Source organism: Leptidea sinapis, chromosome 20 (assembly GCF_905404315.1).
Source record: "Leptidea sinapis chromosome 20, ilLepSina1.1, whole genome shotgun sequence".
NCBI classification, from domain to species: Eukaryota; Metazoa; Arthropoda; class Insecta; order Lepidoptera; family Pieridae; genus Leptidea; species Leptidea sinapis.
This window is the reverse complement of record NC_066284.1, coordinates 11,996,537-12,016,202: the sequence shown is the minus strand read 5'-3', so window position 1 is coordinate 12,016,202 and position 19,666 is coordinate 11,996,537. Positions and strand designations below refer to the sequence as shown.

General features: G+C 35.4%; 1 protein-coding gene across 1 annotated transcript in view; it reads right to left on the bottom strand.

Annotated features, from left to right (window-relative positions):
- The window catches only part of LOC126970074 (ankyrin-2-like), a 105,155-nt gene that overhangs the window by 34,727 nt on the left and 50,762 nt on the right, over window positions 1–19,666 (bottom strand). The window contains exons 21-33 of the mRNA XM_050815743.1: window positions 16,137–16,157; window positions 15,135–15,254; window positions 13,683–13,787; window positions 12,350–12,510; window positions 11,646–11,771; window positions 10,618–10,706; window positions 6,205–6,412; window positions 5,335–5,361; window positions 3,906–4,065; window positions 2,821–2,986; window positions 1,965–2,177; window positions 1,507–1,637; window positions 107–276 (exon numbers count right to left, since the gene is read on the bottom strand). Of these exons, the coding sequence (XP_050671700.1) occupies window positions 107–276; window positions 1,507–1,637; window positions 1,965–2,177; window positions 2,821–2,986; window positions 3,906–4,065; window positions 5,335–5,361; window positions 6,205–6,412; window positions 10,618–10,706; window positions 11,646–11,771; window positions 12,350–12,510; window positions 13,683–13,787; window positions 15,135–15,254; window positions 16,137–16,157 (1,697 nt within the window). The remainder of the gene's footprint in view (window positions 1–106; window positions 277–1,506; window positions 1,638–1,964; window positions 2,178–2,820; window positions 2,987–3,905; window positions 4,066–5,334; window positions 5,362–6,204; window positions 6,413–10,617; window positions 10,707–11,645; window positions 11,772–12,349; window positions 12,511–13,682; window positions 13,788–15,134; window positions 15,255–16,136; window positions 16,158–19,666) is intronic.

Below are 19,666 nucleotides of genomic sequence, written 5' to 3'. Positions count from 1 at the left end.
ATCGGCAGCACATAATAATATACCATAGGACATAAAATACTATAAGAACAGCTAAAGTACACTAGTAGCACCGTCCTAGGTAACTGATTTAACAATCCGACCTTACCTAACGCCTTAGTTCCCGACTGAGTCTTCCATAGTTTCAACATGAGTTGCGCTTGTTCCGAGGTGGTGATACGTTTTGCTTGAATCTGGTTTACTGTCGCGACGCTGACTCCGAGCTCGTAGGCTAGGGCTACCCAGTCTTTGCCAAGAAGATTGCAAATGTCTTCTAGCCTGTAAGTTTAATAGAATACAATAGAAATATGTTTATTTACGATAGGGAGTGACAAAAACAAAACATATTGCAACATCAGCCCGTAAAGGAGCCTTAACATGGAGAGAAGTAGTGTTAAGAACTCCCCCCAACCCTTTTTTAAAATCATATAACAAGTTAGCCTACTCATAATAATCCTCTATATAATCAACTGTATATATCTTTGCCTTAGCAGATCTTAGCTTATTTCATCATTTGTGCAATTTTAAAACAATACACTGTTCAGTTTGTTCGAGCTCTTCCATATATCAATTAAAATTAAAAATAAAACTAGAATCGTGAGTGTTTACTTCAAAAAATGCTGCGCCAATTAGGAAAACAAAACAAATACGCAAAGTTTTTGATAAAATAACTCGTTAATGTTTTTTTCTTAACCTGCCTGTTTGCTTCCTGTATTTATTGCTTAAATACGCATTAAACCTATTTGCAAGATATTTAGCAGTTTTAGCAGATCCAATATGAGAGTAGTTGATTAAGATTATATTTCGAGCATTTGGGAGAATCTTAAATGAGTTTAAGCATATTTAGTAGACAGGATTCAAGATATTTAGCATTACATGAAATATAATAATATAATATATAAAACTACCCACTACACTGCGGTTTGCACACAGGATTAGCACCTGCTTTTTGAATAAGGGGTCTCTGAACTACCTACTACAATATTACCCACTACCATAGATGACCTTTATAGTGGCACAAGCTTTGTATTTATAGTGATCAATTAAAATCTTAGAAGCTTTGACTGAGACATCACCGCGAACTCACTACACTCAACAATATGTTATGTTTTTAAAGTGATAACCCTCACTTCTAGGATTAATACACAAATAAAATTTGCCACAACCTGAGAGTTGAACAAAGCAAACAGAATTTTATAACGAGGCGGTACTCGAACGATTAGCTCAATTGGTTAGAGCACCGGCACGGAACGCCGGAGGTTGTGGGTTTGAATCCCGCATCGTTCATAAAATTTTATTTTTCAAATTTCACTACACTCACCCTGATGAAATGACCTCCGATTGTTCAGATACTAGTCGGTACCAACTCCGACAAACCGTGAGTAAAGCCGTTTTAAATAAATAAAGTTAATAATATCTCATGAAAGTTTTAATAATTATAGATAATTTAATAGACTTAGAAATAAAAAGAACGGGCCTTATTGAGGTTGGTTTAAAATTAATTGTTACCTTGGGTCGTTTAGACGTTGTCTCCAAATTCGTTCTTGTTCGGCTGTCCTCCTTGGTAAAGAATCCGATTGGACTGGAGATATACGTTCTGTTGGTATATCTTCAGGCACCATAATATTCAGCACGGCAATCTACGGAACCATTAAACATACTTTTTTATCGTATGTATGAATTTGGAAAATAACAGGATTCTTGGCAAGAGCAATCTGCACTGTGAGAAAAACGAATGCCAACGATATTCAAGGTAACTTCATAATGGCCATGATAAAAAATAGTCCGAGGAAATAATTTCCTAAAGCTCTATACCAGATACGAAGATAGCAACATTATTACTTTTAAAGTTATTATCTATAAATTTCAACATGTGTACATTTGGGACAGGCCAAAAGAAAATATATAAGTTCCTACAATATCCTACGATTCCATTCTTAAACTTACATTTGTTAAATGATACTCACTGGTGTCGGCGAAGGTTCTCCCTTAGGCACCTTCGGATCCCTCATAAACTGGCATCGGCATATCGGCTCCAGGTCTTGGGTTTTTATCATAACAGGGAAAGCAACCCGATTTTCACGGAACGCCTTAAATGGTATCGAAAGTTGTTCCCCGGATTTTGCTATCGGCACTAAGTTGCCACCAAATTCAAGATGTATGGGTTTTCCTTCATGAACCTGATGAATACAGTAATGGACTTGAGCACAATAATTATAAAAAAAAAATACAAATGTCAAATGCGAGTGGGAATCACTACTCACACACGAATCGCTAGGATTGGACAATATAAAACACTATGTACTTTGTACAAGCAATGGTTGGTTGAGTCTTAGTAATAGGATAACAGAAAATGATAAAATGAATAGAAATGAATAATAAATATTTAAGCAGTGTTATTATATTTCTAAACTTTTTGAATCATTTCGTATTTGACAGTAGGTGTGTTTGAATAATTGAGTGAAAAGTATTTACCTTTACCTTATAACCCCATAGGACCTAGCGTAATGCAATTAACTATTATGCTCACCAACTAGTTGAATATCTGTTTATAGAACGAAATAGATTTCATAAACAAATTATTACAATATGTGTATTTGTCAAGTCTGGAAGGTCGTAATGTTATTACTTTTCGATTGGTAGAAATTGGGGAGGGACAACGTCCTACCATTTATAAACGACAGTAACAGTTTTGATTGAAGTTGATAAATCATTCAAACCATGAAATAAGTAACGTGCCATCAAGTCAGCCAGAAGATTCATGGCAATATATTAAATATTGTTTCGAAATTCCCTCAATTAATATTAATTTTCAAAGCTTACCTCAACATCGCGACTTTTAGCGACTTGTATAAAGCGTTCGATACGTTCCAACGCCTTATCTTCCTTATCATCGGTCACACAGAACATCCGGAGTTGAGCCTGTGTTTCATCTGTGCGTTTTGCGTATACCACAAATCGGGAAATAAATGGTACATGGATCGCCTCTCTGAGAAATATAATAATCTTTGTAAAATTACCACTTATAATCTCATCTATTAAAAACATAGAATCCAATGTTAGAAAATCATCGACCTCTTTGAAGATGCTAAAAAGAACTTTCGATAAAATGTACATTTTTTCATTTAAAGTGGCTTACGTTTCCATTTGTTCATTGTAAAAAAAATATCAGATTTGATGATGAAATTTTCGTCTTTGAAAGAACTCCTCAGGTTATATTTGAAAACAACAGATGATATTGCAATTTCCTAATAAAACAATATATCCTTATTTTATATATACAGGGTGTCCCAAAGTTATGGGACATGAAGGGAAAGTACCATAAATATCGTAGATAGGGTATTTTACTGAAAGAAGACTTTATGTTATTTGTAAATGTTAGTAATTCTGCATTCAAAGATTTTCTAAAAATTACTTGTGTCGTCTGGGAATCGAAACGACTTAAATGTAAAAAAAAACACCCCTACTTTCCCTTTATGTCCCATAACTTTGGGATATCCTGTATATAAAGTACTAGCTGACCCGACAGACGTTGTTCTGCAGATGATAAAATAAAACTGTTTTACAGGAATTTGCCAATAATATTTCAAAACATCAAGAATTATTTCGTAAAAAATGCTCCCTGTTGTTATAATGAAATTGTTTCATAGCGGAACAGTCAAACCGTGCGTCACTAAATTCTCTCATAGAAAATATGTCCATACAAAACAAATATTGAAAAAAAAAAATAATTATGGGTCCCAAATCGAAATAAAAACTATCCTATCTCTCAAGTTGGACTAAACTGCACTCCATGAAGTAATTTCCATTAAAATCCGTTCATTAGTTTAGGAGTCCATCGCGGACAAACAACGTGTCACGTAATATATATATTAAGATGTATACTACACGATGATTAACTTTCTTACCTGTATAGTTCAGTAGCCATTTTTGTTGCATCTTCGACATGTCTACAGTCAATAAGCCAATATCGAGCCGAAACAGTTGTTGTAAATGAAACACAATCGTTGACAAATGTCAATGGTGTATTTACTGTGACGTCCTCCCAATGAGCTCGATTTGTTCCACCTTAAAGTAGTTTACATTATATTATGTTAAAGGGATCATTAAACTAAAACCACTCATAACATCAAATTACTGCTAATAACTGATTATTCATGTAACTAGTAGAAGTAGTAAGCTCAACTCTTTTATGCCTAATTACGTAACACAAGTGTAGATAATATTACATAAGTCATTATTTGCCTTCTCGGACTTAATATCGGGCCAGTATTTGGCATTTTATTATAGTCTTGTGTGTCGAAAGGAACTTGTTACAATTTTTATCATAAAAAAATAAGTATGTCATAAATAGTGTTACACAATCGGGCAGTACTCCTAATGGTAGGTTAACGGGTACAACGCTTTTTCTACCTTCTATAATATCAATATCATGCATAGGGGAACCAATTTCAATTGTTAAGTTTAATATCTCAAAGCTTTACTTTAGTGTTGGGAAAGTTTGAATATATGTACAATACCACTATCTAAATAAATTTCTATCGGAAATACAAATAAAAGTACAAAATTAACATTTCCAAAACGGCCTATTGCAAATACACAAGCAAGGGCATATCATAAAAAATAACATCCCATTGTTACATTCGTTTCAAACCTGACAAGCTGGTGTCGAAATATTCTATAGGTTCATAATTTCTACCAAAAAGTTTTTTTTTTAGTTATGGATCTCTCGAAGGATAAAATATAATGAAATTATAATAAAATCCAATTAGCGTGCGTCATTCTGTCCTGAAGAGTGAAAAAATGAGAATAAATAAAAAAATAATGAATAAGAAATAACTGAAATATATAGGCCGTTTTGGAAAGTAATACAATCAGAACAAGCAAAACAACGGAAATTGGGAGCGTTGATACAATCATGAAATATTAAATCACGAATGATCGATATAGGTTATTTATATAATATGCGTTTGTGCTTTAAATCGTTCATTGTGCCATTTTTTTTTCACCAAATCGTAAAAGTGTATGTGGGTCTATATAATGTGAAAATATCATAATAGTGCATAAGTTTAATCGGTTTGTTTAAGATACAGTGTGTACGTGAATATGTAAAGCTTATAAGTCAGCCCGTGCATAGAACAAATCACCAAAAGCAAAGATGACAAAGCATTTAAAAGTGATTGAGAGGTTTAAAAATAAATTAGACTGTAAGAATCAAGGACAGAATGGGCCGTAATAGTAAAAAGGACCAAATAAATACAATAAAACAAAACAAGTAAAATAATGTTATATAATAATTGGATTTGTTGTATCTGTATAGTATGTCTAATATTTTACCTTCGAGAGACCTTTTGCGATATACCCCTGTTGGTGCGCGCCGAAAGATTGCAGCGTATTTAAAAACGCCATACACGGTGAGCGTGCAACACACACAAACACACGAGAACAAAGACAATGTAGACACGCACAAAACGCACACATAGGGAGATAACCCAATTAGCTGCTTTGTGTATTTGCTATAAGCGTTTGTATGAGAAATGGTTTCCAACGCAATGAATCATAATATTGAATTTTCAATTTTGTTAAGAATTACTAAACTAATAGTATGTCTTTAAACATGCTAATCTGATAATCGTCATCAAGACTTTTAATCCTAATAATTTTCTTTTAAATACTCTACGCTATTTCGTTAAATATTCAATAAAACATTCAACCATACAAAATTATTATTTTTTCAGTTGAATGTTTAATACTATCTACTATTATTAAAAATTTTAACTATGGTATAATTTACGGCCAATTATCTAATTTAAGAAAATATCTATTTACTACTTTTAACTAGCTGTGTTGTAATGGAATATTAAGAACCTTTCTCATTTGCCTATTATTATTTTCTTTACAATTTGTAAGTATATTGCAAAGCTGCTTATAAATACCATATCATCAAAATAGCAAACACAAGCCATACTCCATTGCAACACTTTAAAAACAATACTATAGAAAATGGAAGCAGAAGACTATTGTTCTTAATGAAACTAATGAACTTAAAAGATTTCTTAATACTAATATACGAAAATAATGACAGAAATCATTTCATTATCTGTTAACAGAATTTTGTGAAATGCTTCGTTAACATCATGATTGCTTTATAAAATACTTCCATTAACTAAGATAAAATATCGATCAGGTTAAGTGTATTGTGCATACCTGATATGGAACAAAGAAGTCTTAATGTAGGAGCTGATGATGTACTGTACTGATTAGTCATTCCTTGCGTATGGGGTCTAGGAGCTGGCATGCTTAATGTTATCGATTTATGGAATTTTCTTCTTCGCGGTTCCACAGTAACAACAGGAGAAACTGCCACACCTCGTCCAAGTAATTTTGCTGTAAGCTCTGAATCAATCACTTGTGCCTGTAATAAAAATAAATAAAGAAAGATAAGAATATTCTAAGAGTAAAAACTTAAAGACCAAACGCGATAGATTTACTGCAAATAAGCAAAATAAATAATAATAAAAATGTGCTCAAAAATAAGAAAATAGTGTGAAGAGTACTTACCGCAAACAAAGTATCGCTGAATACAAGATAAATTCGATGGCAATCCATTGAGGAAAATAAACACATACACAACTTAAAAATTAAGGCTGTGATAATATAAATGGATAGGGTGAAATAAGGCAGTTGGTGCAGAGAAAAGCAATCATGAATATATGAAATCACGAGGAAGCACAAAAAAGTAAACTAAAACACACTTACACAATTTTTCTCACACATGCGCTTAAATTCATGATGCAACAAAAACACTAGTCAGCTTAGTTACAAAACAAAAATGCAAAAATAAAACATACAAATCATGCAAATCTCACGTTTGGTCTTTAGGTAATAATGTTATTATACACACCATAAATTATGTTATATTTAAGCGTATACTGGACATTACCCAATAAATTTAGCCAACACCTTAAAATAACACTCAAATTATTATAACATAATCATTCATATTTAAGATCACACGCATTACAAATCCGTCACAATATATTAAACTTATAAGTAGTACAAATTCTAGTAACATGCCGTTATGATAGCCCAAAGACCAAAAAGAGAATACAAGACATTTCGTTATGCGTTTCACGCAGTGTGAGAAAAATAAAACTGATGCTTCATTATGTGATTCCATATTTTCTAATTCGCTCATATTGAAAACAAAGTATTGTTCATTTAATGTTTTATTTCTTCTACTTCAACCACAAATTTACTGAGAAATGTCTAAATTTATTGGGTATGAAATTAGTCCTAAAAGAATATGGGATTTAAATTCTAACGAGTAAACAATGCCTAGGTACTACTCACAAATTATACTCCAAATTGATTTGATTTGAATTCATCAAAAATAACTTACTGATTTGCAAAACCATTGTTATTGATATTTTAAAATAAGAATCGTGCTTATATTACACAATATACATCTTCTTTCTTCTCTATCTTTTATGGAAGAGGAAGAATAACTAGAACACGGGTCATCTGATGGTAAGTCGCTCATACTCTCTTGTGACGCGAGAGGAATCGCTAGAGTAGACAGTGTACAGGAATTTTTACTCAAATCACATTGAAGCATAACTTGCTGGAATATATTATAAGATTATTCTATAAAACATGTACATTTGGATATGTAAATTGCCTACGTTTCATAAAACCGATTAGATACTACAAGATATGACTAGAAATACTGAATGGTATATAGACACAATTAATCCCCTGAAATCCCCATCTATACTAAAATATTTGAATAAATTTGACATTATAATGGCACAAATCAATTTAATGTCTATTGCTTTGACTGACATGAAAATAGTAAATTAGGCCCTAAGTCAAAATAAATTAATATATTTTGTCTAACTCTAGGCAAACTAAAATGGCACAGTAAGTTATTAACTTAAAAACAAGTATCCCTATCAGTTTTTATTCAAAAATTTGGCAACTGTATTTGTACTTTTGTTACTGGTATTTCGTTAGCTTATCGCAATATTAAAACTAAGATTATCATATAATTATTAAATATATTGCATATATAAAGACATTTTCGGGATCCTCATACTATTTTTGCGTAAACGTTAAATAGTTGAAGTACATTCTAATCAAGTTTTCTTTTCTTTTCTTTCTTTTATATGTTCCATTAGTTTAACACTCTTGTTACGAATATTGCTTTACAATTTGTATCTTAATTTATTTTAGTCTTTTAACATATTCACCTTGAATTTTTAATTTCAACAAATTCTTGAAAGAGCTCTTAAAGCTTCTTTATTTAACTAGATGTAACTAATTTGATGACTTGTAATTGCAATATAAATCTTATAATACTCACATTGAATTATAAATACATAACAAATAAATATTATTTATTTCTCACTAATAAAAATAATATGAATGATTACATTGTCTCATTTGATCACTAACCACTTAATACCTACATGACAACTTATTATCTACTAGATATTGTTAATACACACTCATAAATATACCAACTAAGTTGGAGTCTACATGGTATTATTAAATAAATACTAACATTAAATCTAAGTAGATACCCCGTCAAATAAAATATGGTATCATATATTGTCGTTAAATACCTCACTTTAATAACCTAATTTAAACCTCATTTAATGCTTATAATCAAAGTTCTGAGTAATGACAATGAACAATGAGGAATCCTTAAATATATTTTCAATACGGTCGTTAAGCATGGCATACTTTCATAGGAAATAATTAATTATGTATTGTTATGTACCTATGTAAATATAATTAATTACGAAAGCTTAGTAGAAAGGAGTTTTAATACATATTATAAAATCGGGCACATAGTTGAAATCACAGAACAGGTAAAAACTGTTCTGTGGTTGAAATAGTCTTTGCATTAAATTCTCAAAATTATTTATTTATATGTTTATTATATTTATTTACCAGTTTTAATTTAATTATTTTTACATCAACCTTAATTATCAAAAGAAGGGGGAAAGTACACGGGTACGATCGCGTTGCCTAGTTTCATTGTAAAAAAGTCAAATTGCAAAAACGCGCCATTTTCTGAATGTATGTTGACTTGAAAAACATATTTAATACTTTAATTTGATTTTTACTATTTGCCACAACTGTATTGAAAAACTTAGTGTGCTACACGGGTAAAAACCCTCGGCTTCGGCTCGGGCGTGTTAATCACAGCTGGTTTACAATTACCTATTTTCCACCCTTGTATCACAATGATACTACCATGAGCTAACTATGTTTAGTAATCAATCACCCAAAGATACTGCTAACACACGATAACTAGTGTTTGATGTTAGAAAAAATCAAACTATGTTATATTATTTTAAAATTGAATGATTATGAAAATAAGATATCAGGTAACAGAGGTTAGCGCAGTAAACATTAAGAACAAAATAGATAATTAAATTGAATTAGATCTTATTAAATAACATGTATAAATACAAACATACACAAAATTAGCAAATCTTTGAAAACTGATGTAACGATTTTAGAAAAAAATATAAAAGAGACAAAACTTTAATGATTCATTATAAATGATGTCTCTTGCAAATATTAATGAATACTATTAAATTTAATTATGATAATTTCTAGAACCTTTAGATTAGGAAAGTTTTGCAACTTTTAAAGACTACCATAAATTACAACAGATCGCAACCTTGCATTTGACAAAGGTAGTTCAATAATGACTATTGTTTTTTAATTTTTTCAAAGCATTGGCAAGGCTCAAAAGGCAAAGACAATAATATCAAATAAGAATATTTTAAATTTACACGTTTAAAATTCGAAAACTCCCTTTAGTAAGTTAGCTTATTGAAGAAAAACTAATTAGTTAGTTATTATTAAGTGATATTCGTCACTTCTGGGATTTTAAATATAAGAATTTAATTTGTACATAAATTAATGGACGATGCGGGACTTGAACCCCCTGCAGACGGAGCCAAAACCTGAATGTTGAATAAGAAAAGACGCACCAAGATATACGATTGATGTGTTACTCCGACGGTTGGCTCAGATGGTATAAGCGCTCGAACGGAATCAAAGAGGCGCGGGCTCGAGTCCCGTATCGTCCATAAATTTTAAGAAAAAGTAACTTTGTTAGATGATTAGCTCTCGATTTGGTATAGTCTACCATTTATAACTACAATTAGTGTATTAATAACAAAGAATAGCAAACTTATATATACTTATAATTTAAGATCCGGTTTGATTTATTTGTAGCACATTATCTCCTTGCTGTAAGTGTTATTATCTTAGATCATTTATACGTCCAGATAGCCTGTGACAGCTGTGAAAACAAAATTGAGGTTGACTGTTAACCTCTATTTTGAGCAATGCACGCATACTAACATATTGGTTCACACAAATAAGGAAGACGTAGCTTGTTACGGACACTAAAGTAATAAACCTGGCCTGTTTTAATCATCATCAGCGAGAGGCTCTATCTAGACGTATAAATTATCTAAGTTAATTATAACCCTACCAAATTAAGGAGAATCGCTTCTTTTTAGACACGTTATTAACAGTTATCTTTTTCAGATTTATGTCCTTAACACCTTTACGTGGCTTAAAGAGATTTACCTGAAGGCCAACTTTGATCTTCTTGGTGAGGGCTCCTTGAGGGAAAACTGCTTGCACTTGCGGTACAACCGAGCTCGACACCATACCACCTAGAATTTTTTTAATACCACTTAGATTGAATTTATGTACATCAAACTCGTTCGTTTTTAGGGTTCCGTAGCCAAATGACAAAAAACGCAACCCTCATGGAGTCGTCATGTCTGTGTGTCTGTCTGTATGTCACAGCCACTTTTTCCGAAACTATAAGACTTATACTGTTGACACTTCGTAAGTAGATGTATTCTGTGAACCGCATTAAGATTTTAATGCAAAAATAAAAAAACAATAAATTTTTGAGGTTCCCCATACTTAGAACTGAAACTCAATTTTTTTTTTTCATCAAACCTATTCGTGTGGGGTATTTGTGGATAGGTTTTCAAAAATGATATTGTGGTTTCTAATACCATTCTTTTCTAAACAGAATAGTTTGCGCGAGAGACACTACCAATGTGGTAAAATCTGTGGCCCCCCTGTTACTTCTAAAATAAGAGAGTTATAAAACTAAATCTTAATTTAAAAAAATACACTATTATTAAAACATCGATCAAAGTTACAACGAACTACAAGAACTTTTATATTATGTTACTTGCTGCTACGGAACCCTTCATGGGCGAGTGCGACTCGCACTTGGCCCTTTTTTTAGGTTGATCTATCGAAACATTTCCTCAGTCGCGGACACTTTAACTGTCAAATTATGTTCTGATCTGCGACTAAACAATAATTGACTATAGAAATTTAATAAATTTAGGCTATGTTTTATAGGCATCAACTGCCATGTATGATATTATAAATAATGACCTATTCCACCAACAGCAGAGTATTAAATCCGCTACGTTTCATTCACTCTCTATCCAATATTTTGTGAGTCAACAGTTCCTGAAAATGCCTCGTGTAGAGGCGAATCACGTTTCTAAGTGATTTTATGAAACCTAGCGGAGCCAACACTAGCACTAGTAAACCTTATGCATTATTTTATTGAATCGATTTACCTTCAGGTCCGATTGCGTGGACTTCCTGTCTTATACGTGATATCACGGCGAAATACTGCGGAAAATCGTGTGTCAGTATCCGCGTGACACGAGATGCTTCCCAGGTTTTTTCATCCTCGCTTGTTTCTAAAAAACATATAATAAATATATAGCATATGGAGAATGAATTAGGGAAACCAGTTCTATAAAAATTATGTTTTAGACAAAGTAAAGATCGCCATAAATCAAATAGTTCTTGTTCATTTATCTCTTTTCGAGTGCTCTACATCCTTGCGTCCTGGAATATATAACAGTTGGAACGGTTGCTTCAGGTTAAAGTAACGATTATTGTTAATGTTCAGTAATTACATATGTTTTTTAATGTTCAGTAATTGGTATGGAAACACGAATGTGGGTAAATAGTAAAAGTGGATCATAATATCACATGAGTGTTACCTAATTATCAACAGTTACATACAAGACTTTTTTTTAAATCTGCTAACTGTTTTAGAATCTTTAATAGAGGATTTAAATCATGGGTGTAGATAAAAGTATTTTAACTGAATATGTCACACTAGTATTGACTGCCTATAGAGTTTCTTGCGCCGCTTCTTCTCTCTCAGAGCGCCATTTGTTTCCGAAGCGGTAGTAGTATCTAGTATATTAGAATGACAAAGTATCTAGTAAATTGAGAAAATAAATGCCTTTTATGCCTTTTTATATACCTTCGATTTCCAGAGTCTCGTTGAGTATGTCTTGAACTACGTCATCAGTGACGTCAGTGTTGTGTTCCCTCCAACTCGTGCCGTTGTCAGAGCGGAGTATGACAATCTCTCGTTCCTTTCCTCGCAGTGAAGCGTAGTGTGGGACTTCTAGTATCACGGGACTGGAAAATATAATGATTTTTGTAAACGTTACCGTTATTTATCGACCAGTCGCTGATGTCAACTGGTCGACTTCGTAGGTGTCCACTGAATATTTGTGTTAAAATAGGGGCTATCCTAGTCTTAATATCAAAAATTCTAAGTGATTGTCCTGTTGGTGACATTATATTTCTGTTTTGTTAATGATATTATACAGTATATTATTATATGTTGTGTGTCATGAATGAAAGATATACTTTACTTTTACTTTATTTTGATGGTCTCGTAATTCCAACAGAAAAAAGGAAGCGTCATAAATACGTCGTCAGTCTGTCTGTCTGTCAATAACATTTTTCTAAAACGTAGACCATATAAGTTGCAACAAGCATCATTTAGTTACCTAAATAATACTAAGCTTTAAAATAAACTCAAATAATAGGGAACATGTAATTGAAATAGAATCCTGAAAACTTCCGAACACACACACACACAGTCCCACACACACCCAAACGTTAAGATTGTAACGTTTCTTGCTGATTTTTATACCGTGTGTTTGTAAGGCTGTGTTTTACTTGCTGTCGTACTCAACGTCCACAAGAATGGACAACCATAAAGACGAGATATATATTTACAATGAAAATGGTCTTTGTTTGAGGCTCAATCACGCCTAAACCACTGATCGTATCGACATGAAACTGCCACCATTCGATGCGAAATTTTCTAGATGGATTATGGCTACTTATATTTTTAAAGTATTTATAATAAGATGAATAAAATAAAATTTAGAATAATGTTTAGTATTTTATTTTAGTATTTATATATATATATCGGAGATTTATTTGGATTTAAAATCGGGCGTCACCGTGTTGGTATCGACCATCTTGTTTTTAAGTCGATCAGTGCGCACAACCGGAGCGGGCGCTAGCTTGAAGACGACTGCGACTTCTCAATGAGCGCTCTACTGATGGACAATAATAACTAACTTCAATCACGTCACCGACAGTAACGTACACAGTGACAACTTCAAACACAAAGATGACGTTCGCCATCCCAATTTCAGCCCAATACACAGAGTAAAATATAATAATACAGGCGATATTACTTGTATATTCTTATTCTCCGACATAAACAATACTAGAAAGATATTAATTATTTTTGTTGGCGCCAGTTTTGTAATAATTAAAGTTCTACTCACCCCAAGAACTTGGCAGATACAGGACCCATTTCCAACACCCTGGCTGCCAAAGCTTCACCTTCCATCAGGGGCGGCATATGGTTTATACGCGACGGCTTTAAATATCTGTAAAGTTAACGAACTTTCGTCTACAAATTAAAATTGTACTATAAATTGAACATGATTAAATAGTAGATATTATTTTACACAAAGCTTACTGTCAAACTATCTGTCGTACTTGTCTATGAATAGACACTTATACTTTACGGCCATATCAGCTCCGGACCCTGCTGGAACTTGAATCCCCCTCCCGTTCCCCTTTCACCCCCTCACGCTCTCCTTTCACCCCCTCACGCTCGTCCTGTTGCGTAAGTACGGTTTCTAGTTTCATTACCGTTACGTCATGTCATGATATTTTCGTGCTTCTTTGTTATTAAAGTTTTCATTGTTACGTTTTGACTTTGTTTCTTAATAGTTCTGTAGTTTCTATTGTTCTGTGTCTCTATAATAGTTCTGTTAGAAAAATAAATACTTTTTGTGCCTAACCCAGATCCTTTATTTGATTTTTCATCATTATAATAATAATAATCAGCATCACAGCATAACACGATTACATTCATCTATTATACTGACAAAATAAATCGTTGTTTATTTATTAATAATAATATCTTAGTGATGCTTGTTTTGCACACCGTAACAAATCGTTGTGACGTCATCGATGTCATGTCCAAAGATAATGTAACCGGTAATAGTAGATGCATAAATAACTCTCGTATAACATGCATCACCTTTTCTATACAAATAAAAAAGAGGATTAGAAGTGGGTGCACATTTAAGCTGTACAGTCAGCATAATATTGAGTATTATAATGATTTTACGTTTCCAATTTCTTTACTTACTAACATTAAAGTTATGCAATTTCTGTCATGTCTTGCAATTTCCAAGGTTTGGTATGATTTATAAAGTCATTTATGATATACATAACAAACTTTACGACCACTACTACTACTACTTTACTTTTATTAACAATAATTCTTAGTTAACACGTGTATTTTGTACTTTTTGTGGGGTCCAATTGTAAAGGCATACACTTCCTCCAAAAATAGATTTACTTAATATTATGTTTCTTCGACGAATAACATTTGCTCCGGGTATTATCATAGAACTTGTATCAAGAATATATTGAAAGGCAATGGTAAATAACGAATACACACTATTAGCTTTCAATGCGCTTTAATCAAGCTATTAAAATGCGCGAATATCCCTTCTGCAGCACAAAAATCGTACAAAAATCTTTGTTTTCTCAAAATTGATTGCATTAAAATAATTTCTGATGTCTATTAAATCGCTATAGCCGTTTTGGTAACATCGGCATCCTCAGAGAGAAGAAAGAAAAAACGGCGGAAGCTACTGTCCCTGTATTCTTGTTAATATAAACAATCCTATTATCTGCGCCACTTGTATTCATCTTACCTGCATGTTATCCTGGTAGGTCGGTGTGCTGATAGTGGGGGTACAATGACTCTTATCCCTCCCCCACGCCAGCCCCGCAATGCTCCTCCGCGGGCATCCACCAGAAACGATACCAGGAAACTTATAACAAAAAAATCACTCGTTTTAATTTAACCTTACATATTTACATATAATAAAGTATATCTCCTAGTGATAGGTTTACAACAAATTAAATTTGTAACCAAAATTTATGAACATTGCGGGACTCGAACCCGGGCCTCTCGGGTTCCGTCCGAGCGCTCTTACCAACTGAGCCTCAATAATGCATGTTAGGAGAGGAGCGGGTTCGAGTGCCGCATCGTTCACAAATTTTGGTTACAATTTTTTTTTAATACAGCTTACTGTCCCTTAGGACGAGACAAGCAGGACGTTCATGGTTAGGTATTGATACGCCCCGCCCATGACATTGCAGTACCGCTCAGGATTCTAGAGAAATAAAAAAAATTCTGAGCGACACTACAATAATTGCGCTCGTCACCTTGAGTAATAATATGTTAAGTCTCATTTGCCCAGTAATTTCGCTAGCAACGGCGCCCTTCGGACCGAAACACAATAATGTTTACACATTAATGCTTCACGGCAGAAATAGGCGCCGTTGTGGTACCCATAAACTAGCCGGCATCCTGTGCAAAGGAGCCTCCCACTGGTAATTTGTATAATTAATTCCAGAAGTGAAGGATATCACTTTAAAATCACAAATTGTTTAGGTTTAAAGCATTTTTACTACAAAATTTTGAAGGTTGTTGGGTCTGAGACCGAAATATTTATTTCAGTTTTAGCACTAGATTATATTATATCTATAGATATAGTCGTCGAATGTCGTTAGCATTTTTTTATGCTAAACTTTGCACCAACTTCCAAATGCATGTTTGAACATTTGTAAAGCTCTTTCAGTTCATGTGCTAAATTTTTCCCAAACATTCTGTCCAAATTCAAACAAAGTGAAAACAAAATTAAACTTACTTCTTCCATTGCAATTTTTTCCTACAATCCAGGAGTTCAGAAAGCATGCGCATGAAGTATTATTAATTAAAATGTTCCGAAACATCTGAAAGTATCGACAGTTTTATTAAATTATAAACTAAATAGGGCAGAATTATCTTTTTTTTTACATTACTTCGAATGGTTTTTAAGTGATTATCGGATTGACTTACATATTTATGTAGGAATAGCAAATATATTTTGGTTTAAAGACATTAAAGGCTGGGTGGCATCATTCTAGCTGTTATATATTCAAGTCAAATTTAACGTTAACAGTAACACTGACTTTAACATAGACTGAGAATGTGTTGCATCGTCATATTTCTTGGCATAGTTAAAGTTAAAATAATTACGGGTTGCACTACGGGAGTGCCGGCAGAAGTGAAAACTTGAACATTAATGTTGTGCATTTTTGAATAGTTTTGAATTATTTCGCACGAAATTTTTTATCAGTTATATATTATAGCACTAGCATTTATGTTGTAAATACAATATTCATTTATTGACTATTTATATTATGTAAAAAATTTAACAATTTAGAACTGTTCCAATTATATCACAATAAATTTATAATAATAAGTTCATCTCTCACAAAAATTAACTTTCATCTATAATTTCAATGACTGTCTTACGAATTTTCGATCAGGTCACGTGTCCTGACGCGAATTTAACAATTTATACCTATACCAAGAAAAGTGCTCGAAGTGAAATATCAAGTAAATATCGAATATATATTTGAAAATTGTGGCAGGTTGCAATTTAGCTATTTAACATTAATATTAGCTTTAACCGGCTTCAAGATTGGGCGGTTATGGTTAACAGTTAAAGTTATGACGTCACCTAAAAATTGTCAAATGTTGCAACGCATATTTTGCATAACCGGTACTTTAACATGTTTGATATTGATAAAGTTAGTTGGTGCAACCCACAGAATAGGGAATAGCAAGCATCCCAGCCTTATTCTCACATGATTAAACATAAAGACACTGACATGAAAATTTTACATATAAATACAATATAATACAAGGAAAATTCCCTGTGCTGCCTCGGGGCGTAAAAAGAATAGGGTAGTCCCAGGTCCAAGGGTGTCGTAAGAGGCGACTACGGGCTTTTTGAAAGTGGGAGAGTCACGCTGCTGTCTTATGATGTCAGCACAATCGGGCCAGACTCGTCCGGGTAAGTAACCCGCACAGAATACCGGCGTGAAGTAGCGGCCTAGTGCCGCTATGTTTCGCATAGGTTAGTGTCGAGGACCGGAGGCCATTCCCCCCTGTCCTTCCCCCCCCCCACCCCCAACAAAATATGAGAGTGGTATTTAAAGAGAAATTACCCCAGGAGGATACCGGCTCTTGTAACGCCGGAGAATCCCTACCCGAGCATTCGCGCTCGGGCTGCCCCTCGTATTCTGGGGAGGGCACAGTACCGCGTATGTCACAGGACAAACAGGGCAGCAACACCACGGCACCCCGCTCCACGCTTAATGTGGACTTTTGTAACATCCGGGGAATTCACTCCAACTTAAACGCCGTCCACCACCACCTTGAGACGGCGCAGCCGGCCTTGTGTTTCCTTACGGAGATGCAGGTATCTCGACCTAGCGATACGTCATATTTAACGTACCCCGGGTACAAAATTGAGCATAATTTCATGCCTCATGCCGGGGTATGTGTGTACGTTAGGAAGGATATCTGCTGTCGCCATCTCGGCAATTTTGAGGGTAGGGGCCTGTCTACTCTCTGGCTCCGCGTAGATTTAGAGGACCGCGTCCGCATCTATGCGTGTGTCTACAGGTCCCATAGTGGTAACGCAGAAACGGATCACCTCATGGGCTGCGTTCAAGCGGCATTTGATGACGTGCTTGCTCAGATCCCCTCCGCTGAAATCGTAGTCTTGGGTGATTTCAACGGGCACAATGCCGAATGGCTTGGATCAAGTACCACAGACTACGCCCCTGCTCGATCTGTGCATAATTTTGCATTGGCGTATGGTCTGTCCCAATTGGTTGAGTTGCCGACGCGGCTCCCGGATGTGGATAGCCACATGCCGTCCTTATTAGATCTTCTGCTGACTACACATCCCGATGGTTACCAGGTCTCTGTCGACGCCCCTCTCGGAACATCCGACCAATGCCTGGTCAGGATTGTAGTGCCTATCCGACGCCAACGTCGCAGACCACCAGCGACCCGCCGCGTTTGGCACTACAAGTCAGCAGATTGAGATAGGATGCGTCCCTTTTTTGCATCCTACCCTTGGGGCAGGGTTTGTTTCCCTTCGGATGATCCTAGTGCCTGCGCCGTTGCAGTAGCCGATGTGATACTGCAGGGCATGGATATTTTTATACCAAGCTCTGTAGTACAAAGGATCCGAACTGCAAAGTTCTGAAGAGGAAATATAACCGTGCCTCCAGATTTTTTAAGCGGCAAATCGCCCGTGCGAAATCGAAGCACGTCGTCAAAATTGGCGAGCAGCTTTCCAGTTACCCGACCGGAACATGCAAGTTCTGGTCGTTGTCGAAAGCTGCTCTTGGTAACTTTAACCAGCCGTCCATGCCGCCGTTGCACATGAGGAATGACACCCTGACCCATACGGCAAAAGAGAAAGCCGATCTCCTGTGCACTCACGCACTTTTGCCTCAAACTCGACTCTTGACGACAACGGAAAAACACCGCCGACCATCCCGCGGTGTCAGAGCTCCATGCCTGAAGTACAGTCGTTGGACGTCAGGAAGTCGAGCGGGCCGGATGGCATTTCTCCAATCGTGCTTAGAACGTGTGCCCCTGAGTTGACGCCGGTGCTAACGCGTTTATTCCGGCACTCTTATTCAAAAGGCGTAGTCCCTGATTCATGTAAGTCAGCCCTTGTCCATCCGATCCCAAAAAAAGGAGACAGTTCGGATCCGGCAAACTACAGGCCTATTGCTCCTACTTACTCCCCTACTCTCCAAAATCATGGAGAGCATAATTAACCGCCAGCTCTTGGTATACCTTGAGGGTCACCAGTTGATCAACGACCGGCAGTACGGCTTTCGCCATGGTCGGTCGACTGGTGATCTTCTGGTATACCTAACACATAGATGGGCGGCGGCTATTGAAAGCAAGGGGGAAGGCCTGGCAGTTGGTCTGGATATAGCGAAAGCCTTTGATCGTGTATGGCACAAGGCGCTCCTCGCAAAACTTCCATCATTTGGGCTTCCCGAGAGCTTATGCAAGTGGACCTCCAGCTTCCTCACTGGGCGCAGCATACAGGTCGTTATCGACGGTTATTGCTCGAATCCCAAGCCAGTGAACGCTGGAGTGCCCCAAGGCTGTGTGCTATCTCCCACGCTGTTTCTTCTGCATATCAATGATATGTTGGACACCGCCAAGATGCATTGCTATGCAGACGACAGCACTGGTGATGCCGTATACACGGGCCATGCAGATCTCTCTCGGGAAAACGTCGACCAGTGCCGGGAGAAACTTGTGTCTTCTATCGAGTCCTCTCTCGAGAAGGTCGCGGCATGGGGTAAGTTG